Source organism: Camelina sativa, chromosome 5 (assembly GCF_030686135.1).
Source record: "Camelina sativa cultivar CO46 ecotype springtype chromosome 5, ASM3068613v1".
Taxonomy (NCBI): domain Eukaryota; kingdom Viridiplantae; phylum Streptophyta; class Magnoliopsida; order Brassicales; family Brassicaceae; genus Camelina; species Camelina sativa.
In genome coordinates this window covers 39134979-39160273 of record NC_141884.1, presented here as the reverse complement: position 1 = coordinate 39160273, position 25295 = coordinate 39134979, and the positions used below count along the sequence as shown (strand labels likewise).

General features: G+C 41.2%; 2 protein-coding genes across 5 annotated transcripts; both read right to left on the bottom strand.

Moving 5' to 3' along the window:
- Positions 1 to 3709: 3709 nt before the first annotated feature.
- Positions 3710 to 6300, bottom strand: LOC147944954 (uncharacterized). 4 transcript variants are annotated; one of them, XR_015557998.1, is made up of 8 exons: positions 5834 to 6225; positions 5488 to 5703; positions 5210 to 5395; positions 4907 to 5127; positions 4588 to 4804; positions 4344 to 4491; positions 4135 to 4251; positions 3710 to 4046 (listed from the first exon to the last, which is right to left on the bottom strand). XR_015557998.1 is itself a non-coding variant. In XM_087451410.1 (8 exons), the coding sequence occupies exons 5-8, from the start codon at positions 4707 to 4709 to the stop codon at positions 3951 to 3953; spliced, it is 483 nt and encodes a 160-aa protein (XP_087307536.1). In that variant the 5' UTR covers positions 4710 to 4804; positions 4907 to 5127; positions 5210 to 5395; positions 5488 to 5703; positions 5834 to 6300; the 3' UTR covers positions 3710 to 3950. The 4 variants fall into 4 exon arrangements, 2 of the variants coding, with proteins under 2 accessions (XP_087307536.1, XP_087307537.1); XR_015557999.1 differs by having other exon boundaries at positions 5488 to 5699; positions 5834 to 6148; XM_087451410.1 differs by having other exon boundaries at positions 5834 to 6300.
- A 12488-nt stretch (positions 6301 to 18788) lies between these two features.
- On the bottom strand, positions 18789 to 20887 carry LOC147944953 (putative F-box/kelch-repeat protein At1g12870). The gene has a single exon (XM_087451408.1). It carries the CDS (start codon positions 20709 to 20711, stop codon positions 18963 to 18965), a length of 1749 nt encoding a protein of 582 aa, XP_087307534.1. The 5' UTR covers positions 20712 to 20887; the 3' UTR covers positions 18789 to 18962.
- Positions 20888 to 25295: the final 4408 nt, after the last annotated feature.

Below are 25295 nucleotides of genomic sequence, written 5' to 3'. Positions count from 1 at the left end.
ATTGGGATTTCAAATCAGGTCTCATTGTGGAAATAGTCTTCAAGAAAGATTCTCTACCCCAAGGGAATGCTAGGAACGAATCAATGTCTTTAAGCATCTCGACATACTTCCACGTCGGTCTATGCGTTTGGCTAGAGGCAATCAATACACCATCAACAATGAGAAGAAGAGCAAGACGAAGCTTCCGATCTAAATCAGTGATGGAAGGGTCTTCAAAAGTTTTGTGGACATCAGCTAAAGTTGCCTTCCGATCTTCCCCAATCGACTTGTCCCAGTAACATTCACCATCAGAATCAGGGAAAAGTTCATCGTCGGGGTCGTAGTCTTCAGGAAATTCGCCACATGGTAAACCAGTAACACCTCCAAACTCCCGCAAGGAAAATCTCATGGGGTATCCACCAAAAACAGTCCACAATTCGTATTTTTTTTTGGACAAGACCTGTCTACAAAGGAGAGCGTGGAGTAACTTACAAGAGATAGGAGACTCTGTAATGCGAAGCCGGAAAAGAGACCCCAAACTTGACTGAAGAATCCTCTCAAATTCGTCAGTACCTTTAAGAACCTTGTATATGGCGGTGAGGATATCTGGACGGGAGTAGACATTAAGCCTAGCATCGGGGTAACGATCCGTAGCGCAAAGACGGCAGGGGAGAAGGTCATCCCAGTCAGCAAATTCATTGCCGGATGTACCACCACAAGCGCTTAACGAAGGTTTATCGGAAAAAGGTTTGAAAAAACGAGTGATGCGGCGGTTATCTCCCATTGGCATAGGTTAGGGGATAAAAATGGTGGTCAAGAGCAATTGGGGATCTAGGGTTACGACAACTGGGATGAATGTCGGGGATATTGGGGTTGAGAAATTGGGGATCTAGGGTTACGGCAATTGGGGTGGAAGATGAAATTGGAAAGTTTTTTTACTTAGTTTTACCTTCAGAAGAGTGAAATAATAACATAGTGAAAAAGATACAGTAATTCGGGTTTTAGTTAGGAATATGGTAAATTGGGATTTAGTTAGAAAAATAGTTAGATAGAGAGGGTTAGAATGAGTAAGGAGAAAAATGTAAAAAAACTTAAGAAAAGTATATGTGTAGCAGAAAGTGGGTGTAGTGGTGAATAGTTTTTGAGAAAGTAGGTGTAGGTGCAAAAATCTCGTAAAAAAATGTGTTTCAAAAAAAAAAAAAATTGAAAAAAAAGGTGTAAAAAATGAAGCTGAGCTGTATTAATAAAATAATTTTATTGGTTGAAAAATAATCTGATATGTCAGCTCCAGGTTACCCAAAAATGCTTAGGTGTCAACACAGGAAAAAAACGCATTCTGTTTTTAGTGTATTGACTAGGATAGTACCCGCGCTATGCCGCGGGATTGTTTTATATTTTATTTTTATTTTATTTATTTTCATAATTTTATATGTTTTTGTAATTAAAAATAACAATCACCGATGACTGATTACGGCGGCTGGGTCTGTTCTCCGCGGTACAGAATAAGAAGAATGTCCATTGCCATTGATGAATCCACCTTATGATCAAAAAATGCTTCTATTTACGAATCTACAGGTTTAAAATCTCTCTTGATGATTTGATTCTATTTGATTTATGTCTTTATTATATTATATTATGTTCGGAAAAATTATGAGAAAAATTTAACGATTTCTAAATATTATAATGTTTTTTTTTCCATTCTACTGCAATAATTTGAGTTCAACCGAATCAGTCTACATAGAAGAAATCACAGACCCAACGTCTCTTTTTCTCTCATTTTTATATTGACGAGATCAAAGCCTCACTCATGACATCTCTACATGATACCTCACTTCTCCTATTCCAGTTAAGAAGATTTTGTGTCCTAGACTCCTAGCCGTTTCTCTCTTTTGATAAGACGGAGTCAACCAAACACCAATGACGACATATGGATTCAACTAAAACGACAGCAAAATAACTTTGGCTCGATCTCTTTACTTTCATGAACGAAAGATGGCAACATGTTAGCTTTTTTAGTGCCTGCGAATTCTGCTAAGGTTGTTGTGTGCTCTTGATGCTCAGTTTGCTTATTTTTTTTGTTAACGTGGTGAGAGAAAGAAATAGAGAAATTAGTGGAATTGATATTTTTTCAATTCTATTAAAATCTCTCTTTTATTCTATTAAAGGGTTGCAAAATATAATTGTTAGAATTTACGAGAAAGATTTGAAAGTATTTAGAATGCTTGTAAATCTATCGTATATTATGGGAATAACGTCCTATTTCCCCCTCGTAACTATAACATCGTATCAAATCTACACAGAACTTTAACCTCGTTACGTGTCTCCCTAAATCAATAGTTTTAGACCTATTTCCACCCAAATCAATAGTTTTATTGTCATTTCCCCCTCAAAATATCAAATATCATCTATTACTCCTTGAATCTGGATTTATGTGGTTTACTATTGGTTTAATAATTGCTTAACCAACTAATTAATCTTATTAACCGGATTAAACCTTATTTCAACCCGATTTCAAATTAAACCCATCAAAACCTAACATTAAGAACCTATACCGGTTCTTCCCTCTTCCCCAGCCTCCTTAAAAAAATCTCCAAACTCAGACAAAAAATCACCAACCTCGAACAACCCTTCTGGATAAGTATTCTATTCACTTGAAAGATTAGAGGTTGAGAACTTATGTGTTGATTGATTATAACGTGATACACATACAGAATCACATATATACTCGAGAGAAAGAGTTCTTTAGAAATCAGATCCATACAAATAATGAAATAGAATTAACTATGATTATATTGTGGAACTTCGTTGATCTTACGTGATTGATCCATCTTAACCCAGATTAACTATGCCGAAGCAGCTTGATGACCAATCCATCTTAACCCAGACTGAACCAACTTCAATTATTGTTAAACGTGACCAATATCAATCTTCTACATCACTAAACCAATTTTTAAGACTCTTTACTAAATAGAACCAAACGTTTCATAAAAATCACGAAGTAAAAAAAATTCTATTGAATTCTACGTATGAATTCTTTCATCCAATTTCATCCAATAAAAATTCTTTAAATCTATTCAATCAAATTTTATTGAATTCTTTCGTCCAATTATTTTAAGCCCACTTATTTTAAAAAGTAAGTCCAACAAAATAAGATCAAGTTTAATAGAAAAAGTGACATGGAAAAAAGAGACTTATCATAGGTTAAGACATGTTGAGTTGTATTATTTAAAATGTTTTTATTGGCTAACAATTTTACTGAGATGTCAAGCTGAGAATAACCTAAAATGCTGAGTTGTCAGATAGGGAGAACAACACATTCTACTTTTATTGTATTGATTATAAACGCTTAGGTGAAAATCAACCTTTCACATTATTCATGCATCTATTTTTACCCATTACTCTGTCTTGTCTTCTCAATCCCTATAAACCATTTATTGAACCAAACCGGTTCATTCACCGTTTCGCTACTTTTTTTTCTTTCTCTTTTGGTTCGCTATTCTTTCTGTAATGCAAATGTATGATTTCAATTCCTAGTTGGTCAGGTAAATACTAAAACCAGAAAAAAAAAATGAATTATGAAAGATTGCTTACGAACTAATTCTATACAATCGAAGATTATATACTTGATCCTACATCACATTAATATTTTTAGTCAAATAAATGTGTACACATGACATAGCTAAATAAGTGATCCCAGCAATGTATATAATGAAATTAATCGAGAGGCTAATGAAATCAATGTGTTTTTTTATTTAATTGTATTTGAACCATAAAAGAGAGTGAAAACAAAAGTATAGAAAACAGAATGAAATTTTGGAAAAACCATGAAAGAGTTAAATGTGGTGGATTTTCGAATTGAGAGAAATAGTGAGAGAAAACAAAAGTATAGAAAACAGAATGAAATTTTGGAAAAACCATGAAAGAGTTAAATGTGGAAACTCGAAGCTAGTTTTATAAACCACTACACTAGTTTAAAAACATTCTCCTCGGTCGTTCTTGACACTGGCAACACTCTCACACCAGTCTTTCATACTTTGCAACAGTGGCAAACTTGACAAGGGCTCTATCTGCAAACAGAAGAAAATAGTAAAATCAGTAACACACACACGCACAACTTTTACTTACACCCATTTTCATTATATTTTTACCACTTACTCTTTGAAAGGCTTCAATAAGGTCTCCCTGAGAGACTTTTAACAAGCTGGAATGTGAGCTAGGTTCGTCATGTACCTCTCTAGTTAACCGAGCAGAGCTCGCCAGGTCACACAACCGCTACCATAAGCAAAAAAAACAAAAGTCATGTAAAACTTGCAAACATAGAATAGTACAGTACTTCGACTTGTAGAAAAAAAATTAAAGCATACCTCAAGCTCCTTCGGATTATAGCCATACGTGAGGGTACCGAACATTTGAAGATCGATACTATCACTGACTTCAATATCCTTTTCCTGAAGAATCTTCTTCAAAATTAACGTCCTTATCAAAGCAGCAGGTGGATTCACGAGTATCAATCTGTATAAAGATCAAATGAGATTGTAGTTAGTTTGGATCACAACTTGAGACCTTGTAAAACTAGAAAAAAACCTATTAAGGGAGTCTTTACTGTACCTCTGCCCAAATAATCTTATAACCATCTTGTCAAGCACATACGGCCTACTTAAACAAAGCACGACAAATATATCCTTCTTACTCCGAGGGTAAGAAAGAAAATCAACAAGGGCAGCACCCATTTACAGAGCGTTTCATCATCAAAAAAGAGAAGCGAGTTCATGCTTTTTTGTGAAAAAGCATGATGAACCAAGTAGGAGTCTTGAGGTTCATGATTCTGATAGAAAAGACAAGACGAAAACTATGAGAGATAAACTACTGTGAGGCACTCTACTGTATATTAATATATACCGTGTTTCAAAAAGGTATATTGGTTTACCTTGTGAGGAACAACATTTATCTGGATATTTAATTCCTCACACACAGATCGGAGAAGAACCTTCTTCCCAGACTGCTCAGACCCACAATTGCTATGCAACCTCGTAGACCGAGTAGCTCCCTAAGTTTCTTTCTCTCCTTCTCTAAGCCGGATAATAGAAAATTATCCACATCACTCAGAGCCATCTTCTCAACATCACTCCCAGGACACATCTTATTGACCTAATCCACAGAAGGGTTCCATTCTTATTTCAAATCCTACCTAATCACATGATCAATCGAGAGTTTCTACTCGAGAACTAACCTGTCGTTGCTCCATGGGTGTATGTTGTAAATGAAGCAGAGGCTTCCGTCTAGCTAGAGCCAACAACTTGTATTTCCTTTGAAGAACACAGATTGGTCTCTGGAACCGAAGTGAGGCTTGATAAGGGTTACAGCAAATGAGGTCCCCTGACCTTCGGACCTGATCAAGTTCTTTACTCGACCATGGCTGGAAAAGAAGATAAAGAAAGAGACGCTAAAAGTCTGGAAACTTAACAAACAAGTCCAAAGTCTTGAACATGAAAACGATGCATTACATACGTTTCTTGAGAGCTCATCAATCTTGGCTTTGCACTCGGAAGGAGTGCGTTTGCAGGAGAATGTCGAATAACTCAGAGATACGAATGAGGATCCATCATTATAACCCTTTAGTAGTTCTTCAATCTCCTTCTTGGACCATCGTGGAGCCATATTCTCTAGCTTCTTCTGAACTCCTTCTTGAACTCTTCGTTTTCTTCTTTGAATCTTGGTGCCTGCCTTTGAGTTAAGATTGTATGGGGTATTCTATTTAGAATCCTCTATTATATATGACTCTAAAAATAAAAAATAAAACACGAAATAAAAAGACGAATTTTGAAAACAAAAATTTCTAAGGAACCATACATACCTCCTCAGAGGCATTTCGGTCGAACAGGTAGTAAACGAAACCCAAAACGTTTACTAAGTTTTTTTTTATTCTCCATCTTCTCACCTTCTCCACCGAAAATTTCGGACTCCACCGTTACATGAGACCCAGTGTACTTGAATATGTGAAGAGAGCTCTACTTTGAGAGGATCCGGTTCTTCTCTATGAAAAAACTCCGTTGAAGAAAACTCAAAGGACTTGACGGCGAAGAAGTCACCGGAGTTTGCCATTGCAATTGATATCGTTTCTGTTGAGCCTCGCCCAATGATTGGTCCTCTTATCCAGCTTTGTTCCGCCATTGGAACAGAGCAAGAAAATAAAAACAGAGGAGGTAAAGAGAGAGAGAGAGAGCGAAAAAAAAAAAAAAAAAAAAAGGAAATACTTGTGATGTGATTATATATAATAATAAACACATTCTCACACTCGACAAAAAAAAAAAAAAAAAAAAAAAAAAAAAAAAAAAAAAAAAAACACATACTCACAAAAAGTATATGTGTTGATGTAATATGATTGGCGTGGGGTTTTTGGTGTCTTAATACAATTCTGAACAGAGATGACATTCTTTTTTTTATATATAAATTTTTATTTTAATCTTTTTTTTCTTATCCTTCGATTATTAAGCACCAAAACGTTATCTTATCTTCCACTTTTTTATTTATTTATTATAGATGATTGTTTCCTCAAATCTAATACATCCGACTTAGTTCGAATTTCAAATCGCGGGTTGTATAAAAAAGAAGAAGAATAAAAAAATATAATTTGAGCGAGTTGATCATTGGTATAACGAGAAGTTGTCCAAAGAGAAAGAAGGACAATATGTTTGGGGAAGAAGTGGGAACTTTCATTAGTTATTATTTCCGCATCTCAAGGGCTCTCGATCAAGTCATTTCGAACACGTTACACACCATTGCATGTATGTACACGTACATGTGTATGTTACGGCATACGTTTTGTGTGTACGCATCTCACCCTTATCAGTTCGAGAGGAGAATATTAGTTCTTGAAAAATGTTTGATAAATAAATAACCCAAAAAACCGAATAAACTGATAAAACCAAACCCGGCCCCAAAGTCTTTCCTCCGTTACATATACTCATATTTGAGATGTGATAACAATTTTCAATTTAATTTTTTTTTTCTGATAGGTGAAGATTTAGAATCAGATGGATGATGAAATTTCTGAATTGAAGTCGGACTCGAACATCCTTACCATCGACTTTCCACCGAAAACAGTCATCGTTGGAATCAGAATGTAATTGACTTGTCCATCCGAGTAATAAAGTCTGATTTGTAAATATTCATAACCAGCTAGAAGGTGATTTATGAACCTCAAGCGAAAAAGAATGTAATCGTGTTGAGTTTGGAGATAAAGAATATAAAAACGAGAGGATCAAAAGGTTCTAAGCAATTTATGTGTTACCGACAATTTTAGCCTTTTACTAGATTAATCCATCCTTAGGAAGAAGATATTGCCTAATAAGAATGAAGCGTCTCTATCCTTTTAAAAAATTTATCATCATTTTTAGTCATTTATCTCAATATGTGACATAATTTGGGTTTGGGAGAAGATAAAGAACATGAGCACATTTGCATCCATGGAAAAAAAGCAGTTTCATGAGGGAACTACATGATGATACAAGCTTCACGATCAATCTTCTAGCTTTTACCTTTAATTTACCTAACATATTAGAAAACTACTGTCGAGAGATATAAGATTTTGCTCCATTTTTTTTTTTTTTTTGCTAAACATATAAATATCATTTAGCTGCAATGTTTGATATTTAGTTTCCAAAAATGATAAAGTTGAAATAACATGATCTTAGTTATCCTTCAACTTCTTATAAATGCATATATTTATCTAATAAATAAATCTTTTTTAAAATGAATTTCTCAGTAATAGTTTTAAAACTTTTATTAAAGTAAATAAATTAATCATTTGTAATAAGCTAAAGTAAAAATAATTCTAAATAAAAATGTATTAGACTAAGAATAAATTAATACAAATTATAAAAATATTTCTGTGGCCTAGCGCAGCTTTTTATCTAGTTCATATTAGATATAAAAAGGACAACCCCTTATACGAGATTATACTCACTTGTACTATCGAAGATTCTGAGCTGCAGAATACTTTTTTCTAAGACTGAATTTTTTTTTTGACGACCGCGAATCAAACAAGTTACCGTCAATGTTTGATATTGTTGAGGGTGGATCCACACCTCAAACAAGAGGCCTGGCCCAGGAAAAAGCCCATGATAAATCTCCAAAGGAAGGGAGGGTATTATGGTCTTTTATATGGACGAACCGACACGATTCCCTATAAATACAGGCGTACGGCCCGCATTTAGGGGGATCGTGAAAAAGGCAGCAGAATTCGTACAGCAAGAACCAGAGCTCAGCTCGTCCAAGAAAAAGTCAACGTTTTCAAGCCTATAGCTCGGAGAGTTGACGAGCTATCAGCCCGTCGATTACTTTGTTTGTAACTCGTTTACATTGTGTTGTAGTCCGTCCTTTAGTGCCTCGGCATCGATATAATAAAGAGAACTTCGACCCTCCCTTGACCGAACTAAACATTCTAATTGTGACCAAAAGGGACATCAACAATTTGGCGCGCCAGGAAGGGGGACAACAAGTCAAAGTTTTCTGAAAAATTGAAGAACGGACCTACACCAACTAAACGAGATGACGATAGTTGACAAGGAAAGAAGCAAAGAAGCAAGCTCGTCGGGGGGAACAATCACCCCGGCGACGGATCAAGCGGAGCAGATAGTCTTTCCCACGCCAGACGCTCCAAGAAAAGTTGTGACGGTAGAAAGCCCAGAAACGTTCGTCATAGCTACAAATTTGACGACCCCAGCAACCGCAGAGGCAACACAGGCTCCGACACAACTCTCTCTGCTCAACAACCAGCCCGTCTCTAGCATAGACGAGCTGTTCCGAGGAATCTTAACGCGCCTCGACCAGCAGGAAGAGCGAACAAACAACCGTTTGGATGCGCTCACTGCGGCGCAGTTCAATTCGCAAGATGAAATCAATCATCTCCACAACGCTCGGCTCAACTCAATGAACTTCACCTCAGCAAGGACAACGCCAGGGCCGTATGTGCAGACCGGCGGATTAGAGCGTAATCCCGTCCAGCGCCTTGCCGAGCAGGGTACCGAAGTGGCAGATCGAACGAAGGATGCCGAGCTAATAGAAATGAAACAACAAATGAAAGAAATGGCCGCAATGATCCAGAAAGCGACGGATAAGGCACCCGAAGTCGGACTCATGCTCGAGGCAACACAGCAAACTCCATTCTCTCGACGACTCGCTACAACAGCGGTCAAACGAGCGGTCAAGCCAAGGTTGGGCCATTACGATGGAACGGTCGACCCACGAGACTTCTTGCTCACCTTCGGCGTGGCCCTCGGCCCATTGCAGTTCAGCCCGGCAGAATACGACGCAGGAGCTTGTCAAGTTTTCGCCGAACATTTGACAGGAACCGCCTTGAGTTGGTTCTCGAGGCTACCACCAGGATCAATCGACAGCATCAGGGAGCTGATAACTGAGTTTCTGAAGCAGTTCTCTGTTTTAATTGAGGACAAGAATTCCCACGCCGACTTATATGCCTTAACTCAGCACAAGGGGGAATCGCTTCGGTCCTTTATTGGACGATTCAAGGAGATTTATGTCAACATCTCAATCTCCGATGCGGCCGCAATCGTTGCGCTCCGAAACGCACTATGGTATGAATCTCGATTCAAGGAGGAATTATCTTTGACACATGTCGAGACCGTAGCCGAGGCATTACTCCGAGCTGCAAAACACATTGGGCTCGAAGAAGAGAAAGCTATCAACGCCAAGAAGCATTCCTCGGAGGCAAGTGCAATAACCAGACAGCCTATAGCCGCAGCTCCAAGAGTCGATTATGTCGAGCCACGGCAGCACTTCACCAAGAACCAAGATCGAACTCGCCGAACCTTTGCGATCGGCGAAAACAAGTATATCCGGAAAGAAGGAGCTGAAAATAGCGCAACCTCGTATTGCGACTACCATCAGAGTAATACCCACTCGACAGACGAATGTCATTACCTCCAGAGGATTCTGATGGAACGATACAAGAAAGGCGCAATAGTCGTCGAGCCGGACAGAAGCAAGACAGCTCGACCTGGACGAAATGATGCCAACCGCGCTGAAAATATCGCTCGAAAGTTCGTCAAAGATTCAAAGATATTAGCCGACCAAAGTGAAGACGAGATGGAAATTCCAAACCTACTAGCTGAACGACGTGAAGACAGCGGTCACGAAAAACGACCGCATACAGACCGCAAGCCTGATCAACGTCCCCGACTATAAGACGAATCAACATGATAATGGGTGGACTAGCCGGATGTAACGATTCGGTCAGAGCAATCAGAGATTACACTAAGAAAGCCGAAATGACGAAGTCTTGGCCGTCGCGGTTCGAGGCTGAAAGTATGCCAATCACCTTTGACGGAAAAGACCTGGAAGGATTGGATTTACCGCACAACGACCCGTTGGTCGTCGAGCTCTTGATCGGTGAAAGCGAGGTGACGAGAATATTGATCGACACTGGAAGCTCGGTCAACGTCATCTTCAGAGACGTCTTGGCAAAAATGGAAATCGGCGAGCGGGACATTATGCCAGAGTGTCACTCTTTGACGGGTTTCGACGGGGATCACCTTATGTCCGTCGGCACAATTACTTTGCCGATCTTCGTTGGGGGGATAGCCAGGTATTTTCGTTTCGCGGTTATCGACAAGCCGACAATCTACAACGTCATCCTCGGCACCCCGTGGATCACAAGATGAAAGCCGTCCCATCAACGTACCATCAGTGCGTTAAATTCCCAACTTCAAAAGGGGTGTACACGTTGCGCGGCAACCAGCAAACCGCACGAGCCTGTTTCCTGATCGAGCATAAGCTTCGCACCGGAAACAAATTATAGCAATCAAAGCCGCGAGTCGGCGACAACAGCACGTCACCGACAGACAGAAAGCTGACTGCCGTCCAACAAGGCGTTGCCGCGGTCGAGGAGGTGAGCTTAGACGAGAACGACAAGAAACGATGCGTGAATATCGGCACAGAAATAACGTCCGCCATGCGAGACGAGTTAATACTTTTCCTCAAAACCAACATCTCAACGTTCGCATGGAGCGTGACTGATATGAAAGGAATCGACCCAAGCGTCACGACCCACGAGCTCAATGCCGACCCAACGCATAAGCCGGTCAAACAGAAACGGCGCAAGTTAGGCCCTGAACGGTCGCAAGCAGTAAACGATGAAGTTGACAAACTCCTCGGTGCCGGGTCAATCGTGGAAGTAAAATATCCAGAGTGGCTAGCCAATCCGGTAGTCGTCAAAAAGAAGAATGGGAAGTGGCGAATTTGCGTTGATTTTACCGATCTTAACAAGGCTTGCCCAAAGGATAGCTTTCCATTGCCAAGAATCGATCAGCTCGTCGAAGCAACTGCGGGGCAACGAGCTGTTAACCTTTATGGACGCATTCTCCGGTTACAACCAGATTCTGATGCACAAGGACGACCAGGAAAAAACATCATTCATCACGGATAGAGGGACATACTGCTACAAGGTCATGCCTTTTGGTCTGAAAAACGCGGGAGCAACGTATCAACGGCTAGTCAACAAGATATTTGCCGAGCAGCTCAGCCGGACTATGGAGGTCTATATTGACGATATGCTCGTCAAATCACAGCACGCCAAGGATCATATTACTCACCTGCGACAATGCTTCGACACCTCAACAAGTATGGGATGAAGCTAAAGCCTGCCAAATGCACATTTGCAGTGAAATCCGGCGAATTCCTTGGGTACCTGGTAACCAGACGAGGCATCGAGGCGAACCCGAAGCAAATTAAGGCGATCATCGATCTACCACAACCAAAGAACGCCAGAGAAGTACAGCGATTAACTGGACGAATCGCTGCTCTAAATCGTTTTATATCCAGATCGACCGACAAGTGTCTACCATTTTACCAGCTTCTCAAAACAAAGGGCAAGTTCGAGTGGACCGACGCCTGGTCACAGCGCGTTCAACGAGCTAAAAAATTATTTATCGACCCCACCATTCTTAGCAAAGCCGGAGCTCGGCGAAATCTTATTTCTCTATATCGCGGGTCTCGGAGTCGGCCGTCAGTGGTGTACTCGTTAAAGACGACCGAGGAGAGCAACGACCCATCTTTTATATAAGCAAATCACTTGACGACGCGGAAACTCGCTACCCAACAGTTGAAAAGGTCGCCCTGGCAGTAGTCACGTCGGCAAGAAAGCTCCGACCGTATTTCCAGTCACATACTGTCGCTGTCCTGTCCAACCAAACTTTACGATCTATATTGCACAGCCCGAACCAATCGGGTCGACTAACGAAGTGGGCAATTGAACTTAGTGAGTACGACATCGAGTATCGAACTCGGCCGGCTGCAAAGTCCCAAGTACTCGCCGATTTCTTGATTGAGCTGCCGTTTGGGGAGGCCGAACCAACACCTGTCGACCCGTCAGATGACCGATGGACCTTGCATGTGGACGGAGCGTCCTCTCATCTTGGATCGGGCATAGGGATTCGACTAACTTCGCCGACCGGGGAAATTTTGGAGCAGTCCTTCCGCCTTCGATTCCAAGCAACCAACAACGTCGCCGAGTACGAAGAAATCACTCAGGTGGCCGAGCCCTAGCACTACGAATCAGGGAAGCATGGCCATTACTGGCCTACGATGATATCTGATTGTGAAAAGTTCGTCGCCAAGTGTGAAAAATGCCAGCGACACGCCCCCATTATTCATCAGCCGACCGAACTGCTACGAGCTGGAGTAGCCCCTTACCCTTTCATGCGCTGGGCGATGGACATCATCGGCCCATTACCAACTTCCAGACAAAAGCGATATATACTCGTCCTAACCGATTATTTCACTAAATGGGTCGAGGCCGAATCCTACGCAAATATCAAAGCGAGGGACGTCCAACTCTTCGTCTGGAAATACGTAATCTGTCGCCACGGCCTCCCATACGAGATAATCACCGACAACGGCTCACAGTTCATCTCCCTGCAGTTCGAAAATTTTTGTGCAAGATGGCGAATCAAACTAAGCAAGTCGACGCCGAGGTATCCACAAGGGAACGGCCAGGCAGAAGCTACCAACAAAACCATACTCGATGGTCTTAAGAAAAGACTAGACGCCAAGAAGGGTGCTTGGGCCGACGAGCTTGATGGAGTACTTTGGTCCTACCGGACGACCCCAAGGACGTCCACTAACCAAACCCCATTCTCCCTAGCTTACGGAATGGAAGCAATGGCACCGGCAGAGGTCGGCAGTTCGAGCCTCCGGCGGACAATGCTCGTTCAGAACACCGCGCTCAACAGTCAGATGCTCTTGGATAGGCTCGACGAGTTGGAAGAAGAACGAGACAAAGCACTCCTACGAATCCAGAACTATCAGCTCGCCGCAGCCAAGTACTATAACAAAAAGGTCCATAATCGGCATTTTGACGAAGGTGATCTCGTCCTTCGCAAGGTCTTTGAGAATACCGCCGAACCGGATGCCGGGAAAATGGGAGCTAATTGGGAAGGTCCATATATAGTGTCTAAGGTCGTCCATCCCGGCGTGTACGAACTCTTAACAATGGGCGGCAAACCAGTGCCGAGGTCTTGGAATTCAATGCATCTCAAGCGTTACTACTACTGAAAATCACCAAGCGAGCTCGGCTATGTGTAGCTCGTCCTTTCTATAAGTATGAATAAGCATGTAAATGTGAACTACGATCGGCTTGATCCCTCCTGATCGGGGGGTACGTAGGCAGTCCCATTCTACGGGAACCAGCCACCAGTAATATAAAATTTCTTTTTCAAAAAATATATCTCGTCATTTGCGAATCATTTTAGTTATTACCCTGGCCCGGTAATGACCCGACGTTCCGACGTATTATTCTAAGCCGAGTCGCACTCGCACAAAAAGGGTAAGCCGACTATTAACGGTCGCCCCCGGTTATTTTAAGCCAAGTCCTAACTCGCACTAAAAGGGTAAGCCGACCATCACGAGTCGCACTTTTTCAAAAAAAAAAAGAGTGAGAGTAGAATTCTCGAAAGTAACATGAAATTTTAACTTGTTAAAAAAAAAAGAGAGAGGCGAAACAGTCTGATACGGGTGCCGACCCCATTACGGCACAAACCAAAAAAAAAAAAAAAAAAAAAAAAACAAAAACAACAACAAACCAAAGACAAGTCATTCAATTCCTAGATCGGCGTTGGAAGGCACGTTAAATTCCAACCCGCCAATTGTCGTCTGCCAATAGCGGCACGACTCTTTCGCATCCTTCAGCAGGTCCATCGGAATAGCCACACCTCGTCCAACCATGTCCTCGAGGTACGTACAGACCCCATCGACGCGACTACTTTCGCTAAAGTAGTAACTTGTGCTCTCCAACTGCCTCACATAACGGCGAAGCACGTCGATACGATCGCGACAAGCTTCGATCTCCTCCCGCTCCTCGAACAGCCTCCGACCAAGGGTGTCAAGGTCGCCCTGCTCAAGTGTGGGAACTACCACTTCCGCACATAGATCTTCGCGCCGGGTACGCTCTTCCACCAACCGATCCCATCGCCACTTTGGGAAGAAGAGCCCTTCGTCGATCAGCGGTTCAAGACATTCCACAACCCCGTCAATACGACAGAAGTCGTAGTAACGCTCGAACGAACGACGGGTGGCAATGATGTAAGCCCTTAGCCGTTGAATGCGAGCGTTGTAATAGGCGAGCTTCGATTGAATCACCTCGTCAGACCTAACGCCGAGCTGTTCCCGCGCCCTGCGTAACCACGCTGACCTAGTTGTCACCGGCATCAGAGCAACTTTCTTCTTCCTACAAAAAAAAAAACAACAAACACAACAAACTCACCAAGACAGGAGTGAAGGAAAACACAGACTATTTATAGAACGGGGGCAAAAGTCCCAACAGCCACAAGTTTCCAAACGGCAGAAGCATTTAATGAGCCCAATAAACAACGTTTCGAAGAATAAGGCATTAAATGAGACCCCTCATTTAATGCCCCCAAAAGTACGAATAAAGTTTTAAGGGAGCCGACCCCCATAAACGGCGCATAAAGCACAAGGGAGCCGACCCCAAAACACGGCAAAAGAAAGATAGCACGAGGGAGCCGACCCCTCAACACGGCAAGTGCGAACATGGAGCATTTATGACGCCGGATCAGCAGTCGGAGACTCGCAACCAGGAGTCAAAGGACGGGGGAGCTCTTCCGTAGGACGATCGACGGTCTGCTCTTCGATCCCACCCGCAGGACGATCGTCACCCTTTGCCTGTTCGCCTACGTTCCTTTCAGGACCCCGCTGCCAAACTCGCCTTCTTCCCTAACGTCGTCACCGCCTTCAGCATCGCCGCTAAGGGGGAAGCGATCCACTCTGGAACCGGAGGAAGTGGCTTGGAATAGATCCTGGACACGTCAAAGTCAGCCTCGGTGATATCCGGGAGATCGAGATCATCAACGTCACCCTTCAGTTGAGTCATCACGGCGACGACTTTGTCCTTCAACCCCTCCTCAAGCACAGCGATTTGACCCTCCTCGACGAGCGTTTCGAGCATTTGGACATTCCCGACGGCTTGGTTGTACTCGAGAAATTTCTCCATCGACGCTTTGACTGCCTCGGCGTACCTCTTATGTTTGGCCAGCAATTTCTGAACGCGCACGGCCATTTCGTTAAAGGCTTTAATTCTCTCGTGGTAGCCGAAATCCTCCCGCCGATCTCTGAGCCTCTTTGTCTCCGAGTTGAGAGTAAGGTGCATCCTGTTGTAGGCCGCATCCGACGCCTCAAGCTTTGCCTTCAGGTCGTCCCGCTCCGAGATCCACTTGCGCCGTTGACTCTCAAACTTTGACGCTTCGTCACTAAGCCTTTGGTTGGACCGAACAGCCTCCCCTAGTTGGGCCTCGAGGCGTTCAATCTTCTCTGCGTAGGACGACGCTCCTGACCGGTCGTCCTCCTGATCGCGAACGCGGCGTTCGTAGCGCGAGGTTAAGCGATTGATTCGGGCAACAAGCTGAGAAGGAAAAAAGGATAAGAACAGATGAAAAGACAAAAACAGGTTCAAAAAACGAGTCGACGAACAGAACAAACAAAAACACACCTCGAAGGAGGCTTGCGCCACATCAGCAACTGCATGCGCTTCCTTCATCTGATCAACCGAAGGCAAACGACCAGGCCCAAAATGGATCCTCCGGAAAAGTTCAGAGCAAGCTGAAGAGTCGTTCGGGAAAGGACGAGCTTCGGACGTGTGCGAGAAATCCCAGCCAAAATCCAACGTCCTTTGCTTTTTTGACGGGTCAGGTCGTTCCAGGCTAGCGTCGTCTTTTCTTTTCGGAGGACCCTTTACACCCTCCGTATCACGACCAGACCCCTCCGAGCGACGAACTAAAGGAAGGGACTGGGACTGATGTCTCGGTGGTGCGTCAGACGACTGACGTGATCGAGAGGAGACCTTCCCGGCCGAACCAGCACCGGAGGACGAGTGATCACGTCGACCGTCCAACTGGGAAGTTGGACGGGGAACGGAAGACGAGTCCGACGCTCGGCGATAACGAGCAGACGCGTTGGGAACACTCATATTCATTTTACCCATCGTCTCGGCTAAAAAAAAAAAAAAAAAAAAGAGAGACTAATCAAAACAACAGAATTAATCTACAATTCGAAGAAAAACAAGAGTTGGATCGATCGCATAAGGATTACCTGTTTTTCTTCGAAGACCCGGTGGTTTCCTTGGACGATCTTTTTCGGTACCCGGCCACACGTAAGGGCAATGGAGCTTAATTGCGTCTATCTCGGCTTGCAAAGAAGAAGGGTACGGAAGCAGACACCTCGGAATAACAACTAAAAAAAAAAAAAAAAAAAAGAGGGGTTAAGTAAAGCCAAAAGATACAAGTGAAGATAACTAAGCAAGAAGGATCGGCTACCGGGTGAAGGGTTCCACCCAGAAAACCAAGGGATCGACGGATCCTCCATAACCCCCGCGGCAACTTCCAAAAAGAAGTACGAGCCTTTCCAGTTATACGTTTTGCCCTTGGCACCCTCGACGAGCGTCGTCTTCTTTCCCGAAGCTACGTAATAAAGACCGGGCGTCTTCTCCCGACTCGACGGATTCAGACATGTCAGCTCTTCAAAGTGATCACAAGTAAGCGTGACCCTTGCAGCCTCGGCCATGATCGAAAGACCGATAGCATTTCGAAAAGTCGCCGGGGCAAATTGGGAAATAGCCGCCTTTCGACGAGCGAAATACGTCATCAAAAAGGATGGGAGAGGGAAGGTGAGCCCGCACTCGGTAAAATATTTCTCCGAGAGACAAATAAAACCGGGAGGTGCATCCCAGTGACGTTGAAAAGATTCCGGAATCAAAATCTTTGGCCTAGTGCTTAGTATCTGGGCACTAACCGCGTCAGTCGTCACGTCAATTTTTAACTTCCCGATGCGAACTGCATCAATCGCCGCGTCAATTTTTATCGATGTCGGCGGCATGTGGTTGAAACGACTGACGGTCGGCAAAGGAACGTCGTCCATATTAAGAAACGATGGGTCGTCGTTTAGGGGCTCGTCTATCAGGGACGGAACCCTACAAGGGAGCCCCGACGAGCTTGGAGCCGCCGACCCAGGAATAAGACGACGCTTCAGCTCCTCGAATTGAGCCGCGTCCGAATCCGTCGAGGACGAGTCAGAAGAACTTGGAGAACGAGTACGACGACGGGCAGATCTCGCGGAGTCGCCGGATTCAGAAGTTGTAGCTCGTCGAAGGTGACTCGCGGCGGAAGAGTTAGACGACGAGGATCGAGGAGAATCCATAACGAAAGCGCGACACAAAAAGCAAAATAACGACGAGATAGGAAGAAGGGAGAATACCTGGACGATGACAGCACCAAAGCGCGAGAAGAAGATAATGAGGCAAGGGGAGAAGTGATATTTATAGGGGAAGAAGGAAGGATCTGGAAGCGTCATCATTGCCACACGCGCTCGGTGACGATACGACTTCCGGATTTCACGCGCGTCAAGCACCGCACACAACGATTCGACCCTGGGCATCGGAAACCGTTTTCTCACGCGCGACTCTTCGTTTGTCCAATCAGAAAAGCGTCCTTTCATCTTTTCACAATTATTCTTCGCCTAAAGACTACGAACTAAAGGTGGAGGGGGGGGACTACTGTTGAGGGTGGATCCACACCTCAAACAAGAGGCCTGGCCCAGGAAAAAGCCCATGATAAATCTCCAAAGGAAGGGAGGGTATTATGGTCTTTTATATGGACGAACCGACACGATTCCCTATAAATACAGGCGTACGGCCCGCATTTAGGGGGATCGTGAAAAAGGCAGCAGAATTCGTACAGCAAGAACCAGAGCTCAGCTCGTCCAAGAAAAAGTCAACGTTTTCAAGCCTATAGCTCGGAGAGTTGACGAGCTATCAGCCCGTCGATTACTTTGTTTGTAACTCGTTTACATTGTGTTGTAGTCCGTCCTTTAGTGCCTCGGCATCGATATAATAAAGAGAACTTCGACCCTCCCTTGACCGAACTAAACATTCTAATTGTGACCAAAAGGGAGATCAACAGATATCGTCGTCGTTCATGAGGTCTATTCTCTCTTAAGCAGGTTTGAACAAGTAAAGTAGTGTTTGTATTCCAATTCCATCCTCGTCAAACAAATTAGAACACAAAGAGATTTGCTAAATCGTAATTTTACTAATTATCGATAATTGTATTATTCTATGGCTACAAGGAAATTATCCTCCAGAATATATATTTGAAATCCACTTTGACGTAGAACTCTAACCATGCACTACTATAACAATATTAGGAAACTCCAAATAGAAACCGAATACGGAATACTTAAATAAATAAAAGATAAGGAAAATAGAATGAAAAACCACACAAGTAGGATGAGATCCAAGCACTTCTTCTTAATATCCTTTGAAGAAGCATCATGGTGAACTAATAGATGATCAAAAATAATCCAAATTAAGTCTGAAACTTGCACTGAAAAATATGACAACGTTCAACAAGATGTCATATAATGTGACACTAATTAAAATCCATTTTAAGAACTTGAAATTAACTCATAAAGGGAGAGACTAAACTTGGAAAAAAAGGAACAAGGAGACTGTCACGAAGAGGAGAACAAGACAAGATGTGATATGTAGAGTTTGGGGGTTGAAATAGGAGGGGCTCCAGGAATTGCTTAAAGAGCATCACCTTGTTACCATTCTTGGAAATTGCCGCAGGGTGGAAGAGTGAAGTCTCATCATGAGGCGTATAGCAAGTGGGGTTAATCTTGTTCAAGTCAATGGAGAACAACTTGTCCATTTTCAATAATGCCCCACCAGTGTTGTGGTTAGTGAGCCTCCAAACGTGTTGCATGCCATCTCCATTTGTCTCTAAAGCCCACACAAGACGACGGTCGTCGTCTATGCTACCGAAGCTCATATCAACAACGGATGATGATAATGTCTCAATAATAGGATTTGGAATGACTTGAAACATGTCCGTGTGAAGATCAAAAGCAATCAATTTGGTCAAGTCTAGGTGGAACCAATAAAGCCATCCGTTTGCAAAAGTTGGTAAGTTGGTGTTGTTTAAGCGATGTTCAGGAAGAGGTGGAGGCACCTGCCTCCATTGCTTGACTTCAAAATCGAATATATCGCATGATAAGGTGGTATTGTACTTGTTAATATTATGTAACCACACTATTTTGTGTGTTCCAGTAACGTAGTCTTTTCCAAATCCTGGCAAAGGGACCTCTGAGTCATTGTTGTCTATTTGAAAGTTGGCAAGAGGAAGCTTGTAGGACCATCTCGTGGCTGGGTTTATCACTGTAATTTCTCTTGTGGAGGCATACAAGCAGACAAGACCATCGATACTATCAGAAGGACTCCCATATTCGTCGCTAGTAGGTATCCCTTTATCATCGCTAATATGATATCCTTCTTCTTCTTCTTCTACTAGACAAGCGGAAGACCACTCCAACCTCATAGTCTTTAGAGCAACTTTCCTATACCAGCTTCTATACCTTGTATAAGAATATAAACACACAACTTTGGGTTCCTGTGTTTTCTGATGCAACATGTGTCTTTCCTTAAAAGATTTGGACCTTATCGTACCTCTCCAGTGTTTAGACACGGTTTGGAATCTCAACAGGGATTTCACTGGTAGTCGCAACATAACTTGTTCTAACACATCGTGGTTAAGTATCTCATCAGTTCCCTCCCTTCTTCTTTTTCTTTTGCTTGCTCTTTCAATTATCTTCCATGATGTTGCATCATCTCTCCTGTCTTCACTTCTTCTCCGATGTAAGTCTTCAGTTTTTCTTTCTCTTCGTGATGACCACAAAGACCAAGAGAATTTGTCTTCCCCGTTGCTCTTCCTCTTCCATGATGTTGCATCATCTCGCCTGTCTTCACTTCTTCTCCGATGTAACTCTTCAGTTCTTCTTTCTCTTCGTGACCACAAAGACCAAGAGATTTTGTCTTTTCCGTTGCTCTTCCTCTTCCATGATGATGCACCGTCATATTCATCTCTTCTTCTCCTTCCTCTCCATGAAGACGGTGCAATCTTTCCCTTTTCCATGGATGATAGATCATCTGATCTCCAACTTTTGTCTTCAATTCTTCTTCCTCTTTGTGACAACGACGACCAAGAGATGTTGTGTTTTCTGTCCCTCTTCCATGATGATGTACCATCGTAGTATTCATCTCTTATCTTCTTCCTCCATCTTTGAGACAGTCTCTCTTCTTCACTTCTTTTCCTTCCTCTCTCTGAACACGACGCTATCTTTCCACTTTCGTGGCTCTTCCTCCCCTCCATCGATGCTAAAGATTATCCTCCGAAGTCCGATGTGTCTTAATGCTATCTTCTTTTTCTAACGACAACGTACGAAGACCAAGTAATATTCGCCTTCTTCGTGTCTTCAATAGTCTTCTTAGGATCTCTCTCTGCCTCCAATATATATATATATGGACATTGGCTTCTTCTACCGACTCTCGAACTAGGAATTCTTTCTAGTTTCATGTAAATCCAAAAGCCTAGTGGTAATTATTTTCTGAGAAGATAAACTCAAAGAACAAAAACATACATAGTTGTAATTTATTTATATATATTTTAAATTTATTAAAGATGTTAATTTTAAGTAAGCATTAAAATTTAAAAACCTAAAAAGCCTTATCACATACAATGTTAGATTCCGATACTGAAAACAAAAAGTTAGGTGTTTTATAAATCGACTATTTATTTTAATAACAGAAATATATTTATACGATAAATCACACCTTACATGTGAATAATCGATGACTCACGAAATCAGTGAATTTTTTTTGTTTAAGAAGTATTGTATTGATTTTAATATTTGTAACTATGTATAAATATAATTTCTTTTTGACAAGTATTTACACATGTGTCGACACCCCTCCCAAAACCATAGGGATTAGTTCGTGGATGTTACACATGTGTTAGAAAACCAAATCAAATCTCTTATTAATTAGGTAAATTTGTGAAATCTTGTTGTGTTAATTAATTGCTCCTTGAAGTTCCATAATTTAATTGCGTAAAGTGGCTACATTATGTTGGCTTGGCGGCGCGTTCCAAGCTCCATATTTTATCTCTTAGTAATTTATTAAGTATCGTTGCTTGTTAGAAGTTATTTGAAGCTCCATATTTTTTTGCACAAAAAAAAAAAAAAGACGAAGCTCCATATTTCATCTCTTTATCACTCTTAATCAATTACGTTCTAGGGATTTGTCTTTTAATTATTGCTTAGTAATTTACTATTTTCTGCTTTGTTTGATTTCAAATCCCCTGTATATTAAAAGAGGAACATTCTTGAAGAAAAGCTAACGTATCGTTGCCAGAGAGATCTGTGCCCAATTTATTACTTGTCCTTAATATTCTACTAGGTACCAACCCGTCCTATGTGCGGAATAAATCGATTTAAATAAAATATTATGAGCAAAATTATTATTTGAGATTTAAGATTTATTTTGTGTAAAACAAAATATGTAAGTAAAATTTTTCAAATTTGCGTTTACTTTTGTTAAAATACGTTTTACCCGTGAAATATTTGAACTTGGAAAAGAATTTTAAGGTGGTGTAGAAATTTTTGATGTGTTTTTATATTATGAGCAAAATTATTATTTGAGATTTAAGATTTATTTTGTGTAAAACAAAATATGTAAGTAAAGTTTTTCAAATTTGCGTTTAATTTCGGTAAAATAAGTTTTACCCGTGAAATATTTAAACTTGGAAAAGAATCTTAAGGTGGTATAGAAATTTTTGATGTGTTTTTATATTATGAGCAAAATTATTATTTGAGATTTAAGATTTATTTTGTGTAAAACAAAATATGTAAGTAAAGTTTTTCAAATTTTGCGTTTACTTTCGGTAAAATACGTTTTACCCGTGAAATATTTGAAGTTGGAAAATAATTTTAAAGTGGTGTAGAAATTTTTGATGTGTTTTTGTGTTTCTAAAAATCAAATTCACATATTTTATATTTAACATTATCATCTACATCACTATACCATTAAATAGATAAAAAAAATTACTTTTTAGACTAATTGATTTAATTTAAACTAATCATAAGTTTAAAAAATGAAATGAGAAAAATATATAAAAGTGGTAAATAAATGAATAATTTATTTATAATAATTAAATATGTTATAAAATTGATAATTAAATACATTTCTGGATTTTAATTGTTGATTAAAGTGTCATGAGCTCTGTAACACTGACACATTAGCTTTTTTTTAAGTGTGCTTCTCTATTAATATATAGGGGATAATATTACATAAAACCGTCATTGCTATTCAATTTATTTATATACACAATTTTTGTTCCTATAAATTCTAAAATTGGTAAATATTAATAAATATTATCCTCTACATGTTTTAGAAATTATTTTCAAAACCTATGTATTATAATATAATAAAAAATTATAACATGAGATGTTAAAAATATATATTTAAATCATATTTTCAAAAATATAAATAATATTATTTCTTATTGTTTAAATTTTTTTGACTAAAAAAAATTGAAATTAATTTTGAATAATAGATATTGGAAAATTCTTTAAAAAACAATTTGATGGCATCTTAAATTTATTTTAAACTATAAAATATTTAAACTTATGCAAATCCTAATTTTCAATTTTCCATATAGAAAATTTCTGATATATAAAACTAAACGTATATTAAAGATTCCTTAATTTCAAAATTAACAAATTAAAAAAATATAAAATATTATATATATTTTAATATTATTTTTTAAAGATTTTGAGGGACGGGTTATTATAGAGTATAGCTACCGGGATAGGTTTAACCCGCTTAAGAATTTAGGTCATTCGTTTTGAGAAGTTTTAATCTTTTTGATGGTTTTTATCTGTTTTATAATTTACAAGTTTTATACAATTCTGATTAATCACTGATTCGGTAAACGTTAGATTCGGGTATGTTGTTTTGTGAATCTGAATTTTGTGCTAAAACTTTTATTATTTCAAAAATCACAAACTGGATGAAACCAAACTAATATAAGTTTGAACTGTAAATGATTTAACAAATAATTATATTTATAAATATAACTCTATGTGTACATAATATATTACAAACCTTATAGTAAACATAGTTTTTGAAATCAATCACGCACATACGTGCGGGTCCGTACCTAGTCTTGTTAGTATTTTGCATCTTTTTCCTTTTATTTTATTTTGCCTCTAATTTAAGTTTTCATGTGTTAGAAAACCAAATCAAATCTCTTATTAATTAAGTAAATTTGTGAAACTTTGGTGTGTTAATTAATTGTATCTTGAGGTTCCATAATTGAATTGGTGAAAATGACTATAATATAGTTACTTGGCGGCTCGTTCCAAGCGAAATCAGCTTTTTTTGTACTCCTTTTAATCTATATAAATAATTTGATCAATTAAAACCGAACAAAGCAGAGAAGACAAAAAAATTTAAATGAGTTTGACCATTTCAGACTTCTGAAATTTACATTGTAATAATGAGCTATCGGCCAGCTGCGGATAGCTATCAGCCAGCTATCGTCAGTTCGACCAGCTGCAAGTCTGCTGCCACTAGCTCGATCAGCTGCCAAGGAGCTCGACCTAGCTCGGCCAGCTGGACGGTAGTGGACAGTGTACAGGTCAGCTGGAGAGCTCAGGGTGGTCATGGGACGCGGTGACCGAACAGGCGTGACCGAACGGACATGGACGGATGGACATGACCAAACAGGCACGGCCGGACAGGCACAGCCGAACGTACACGATCGAACGTGTGCGATCGAAGAATCTTGATGGACAGGTACCTTTTGGGGCCTAGACTTTGGCCAAGACCCTATAAATAGAGGGCGTTACCTTCATTTCCAACACCACCATCGTCCATCCATCATCCATCAATTCCTAAGAAGAAAAGGGGATGCGGCTCGGCGAGTACTACTGTACATCGTCTGAACTGATGCGCACGCTACCTCTCTATCGACGGTACGATGAGACGAGCGACGATTCAACAATCGGGTCAAACCGGTCGAAGGATAAGCGGCGGTTCGACCATGGAGTTGGACTGATTGCAGGATGATCGACAGTTCGATCATAGCGTCGGACCAATCGAAAGGTCATCGACGATCTGCGTCAATGGATGGATCGATCGAGGATTGACTGGTGATCCAATCGCTAGTCGGATCGGGTGATCCAAGGATCGACGATACGAGCCGTAGGTTAGATTGATCGGTCAGGTGGTCGGCAAGTTAGTCGGAAGTATCGGCCCGGTCAGTGGTTGATCGGCGATTCGATTATGGGTTCGGATCGTTGGATCGACCAGGCTCTGATACCAAGACCGATGAGTTGACCGAGGTATCACGGTACGTCCGGTACCAAGCTTCGGACACGAGTGGTATGGGAAGCCGATAGCGCAATCGATCACCATGAGCCGAAGGGACTATAAGTCCCCATCCCTAATATGTGCAAAGTATGTGGGGTTGGTTGGTTGTATGGCTAAGCACAAAGAGACGGGTCAAGGTTAATATGATATTCCGCTGCGTATAAGGTTTAAGAAGCAAGGCCGCGAGCCAAAGCTAAGTAAATGATTCAATGAATATTCGGCCGGAATAGGGCCGAATGGAAGCCGTGACCGGGGACACCGAGAGGTCCGGGTCGGGGTGTATCACCCGTGAGCCCATCCATATCTGACAGGTTGTTTGCTACGTCCAGTAGGCTTTAAATACTTGTTTACCGTCCGTACAAATCACCACATGATCTTTTCCTGTGTTTTTTCCTCACTAGCACAATTCCGACAATCACTTCCCGGACGGTCACCCATCCTGAGACTATTCCAACTCAAGCATGCTTAACTCTAGAGTTCTCTCATGACACTTGACCGAAAAGATAAGTGTACTTTTGGTGAC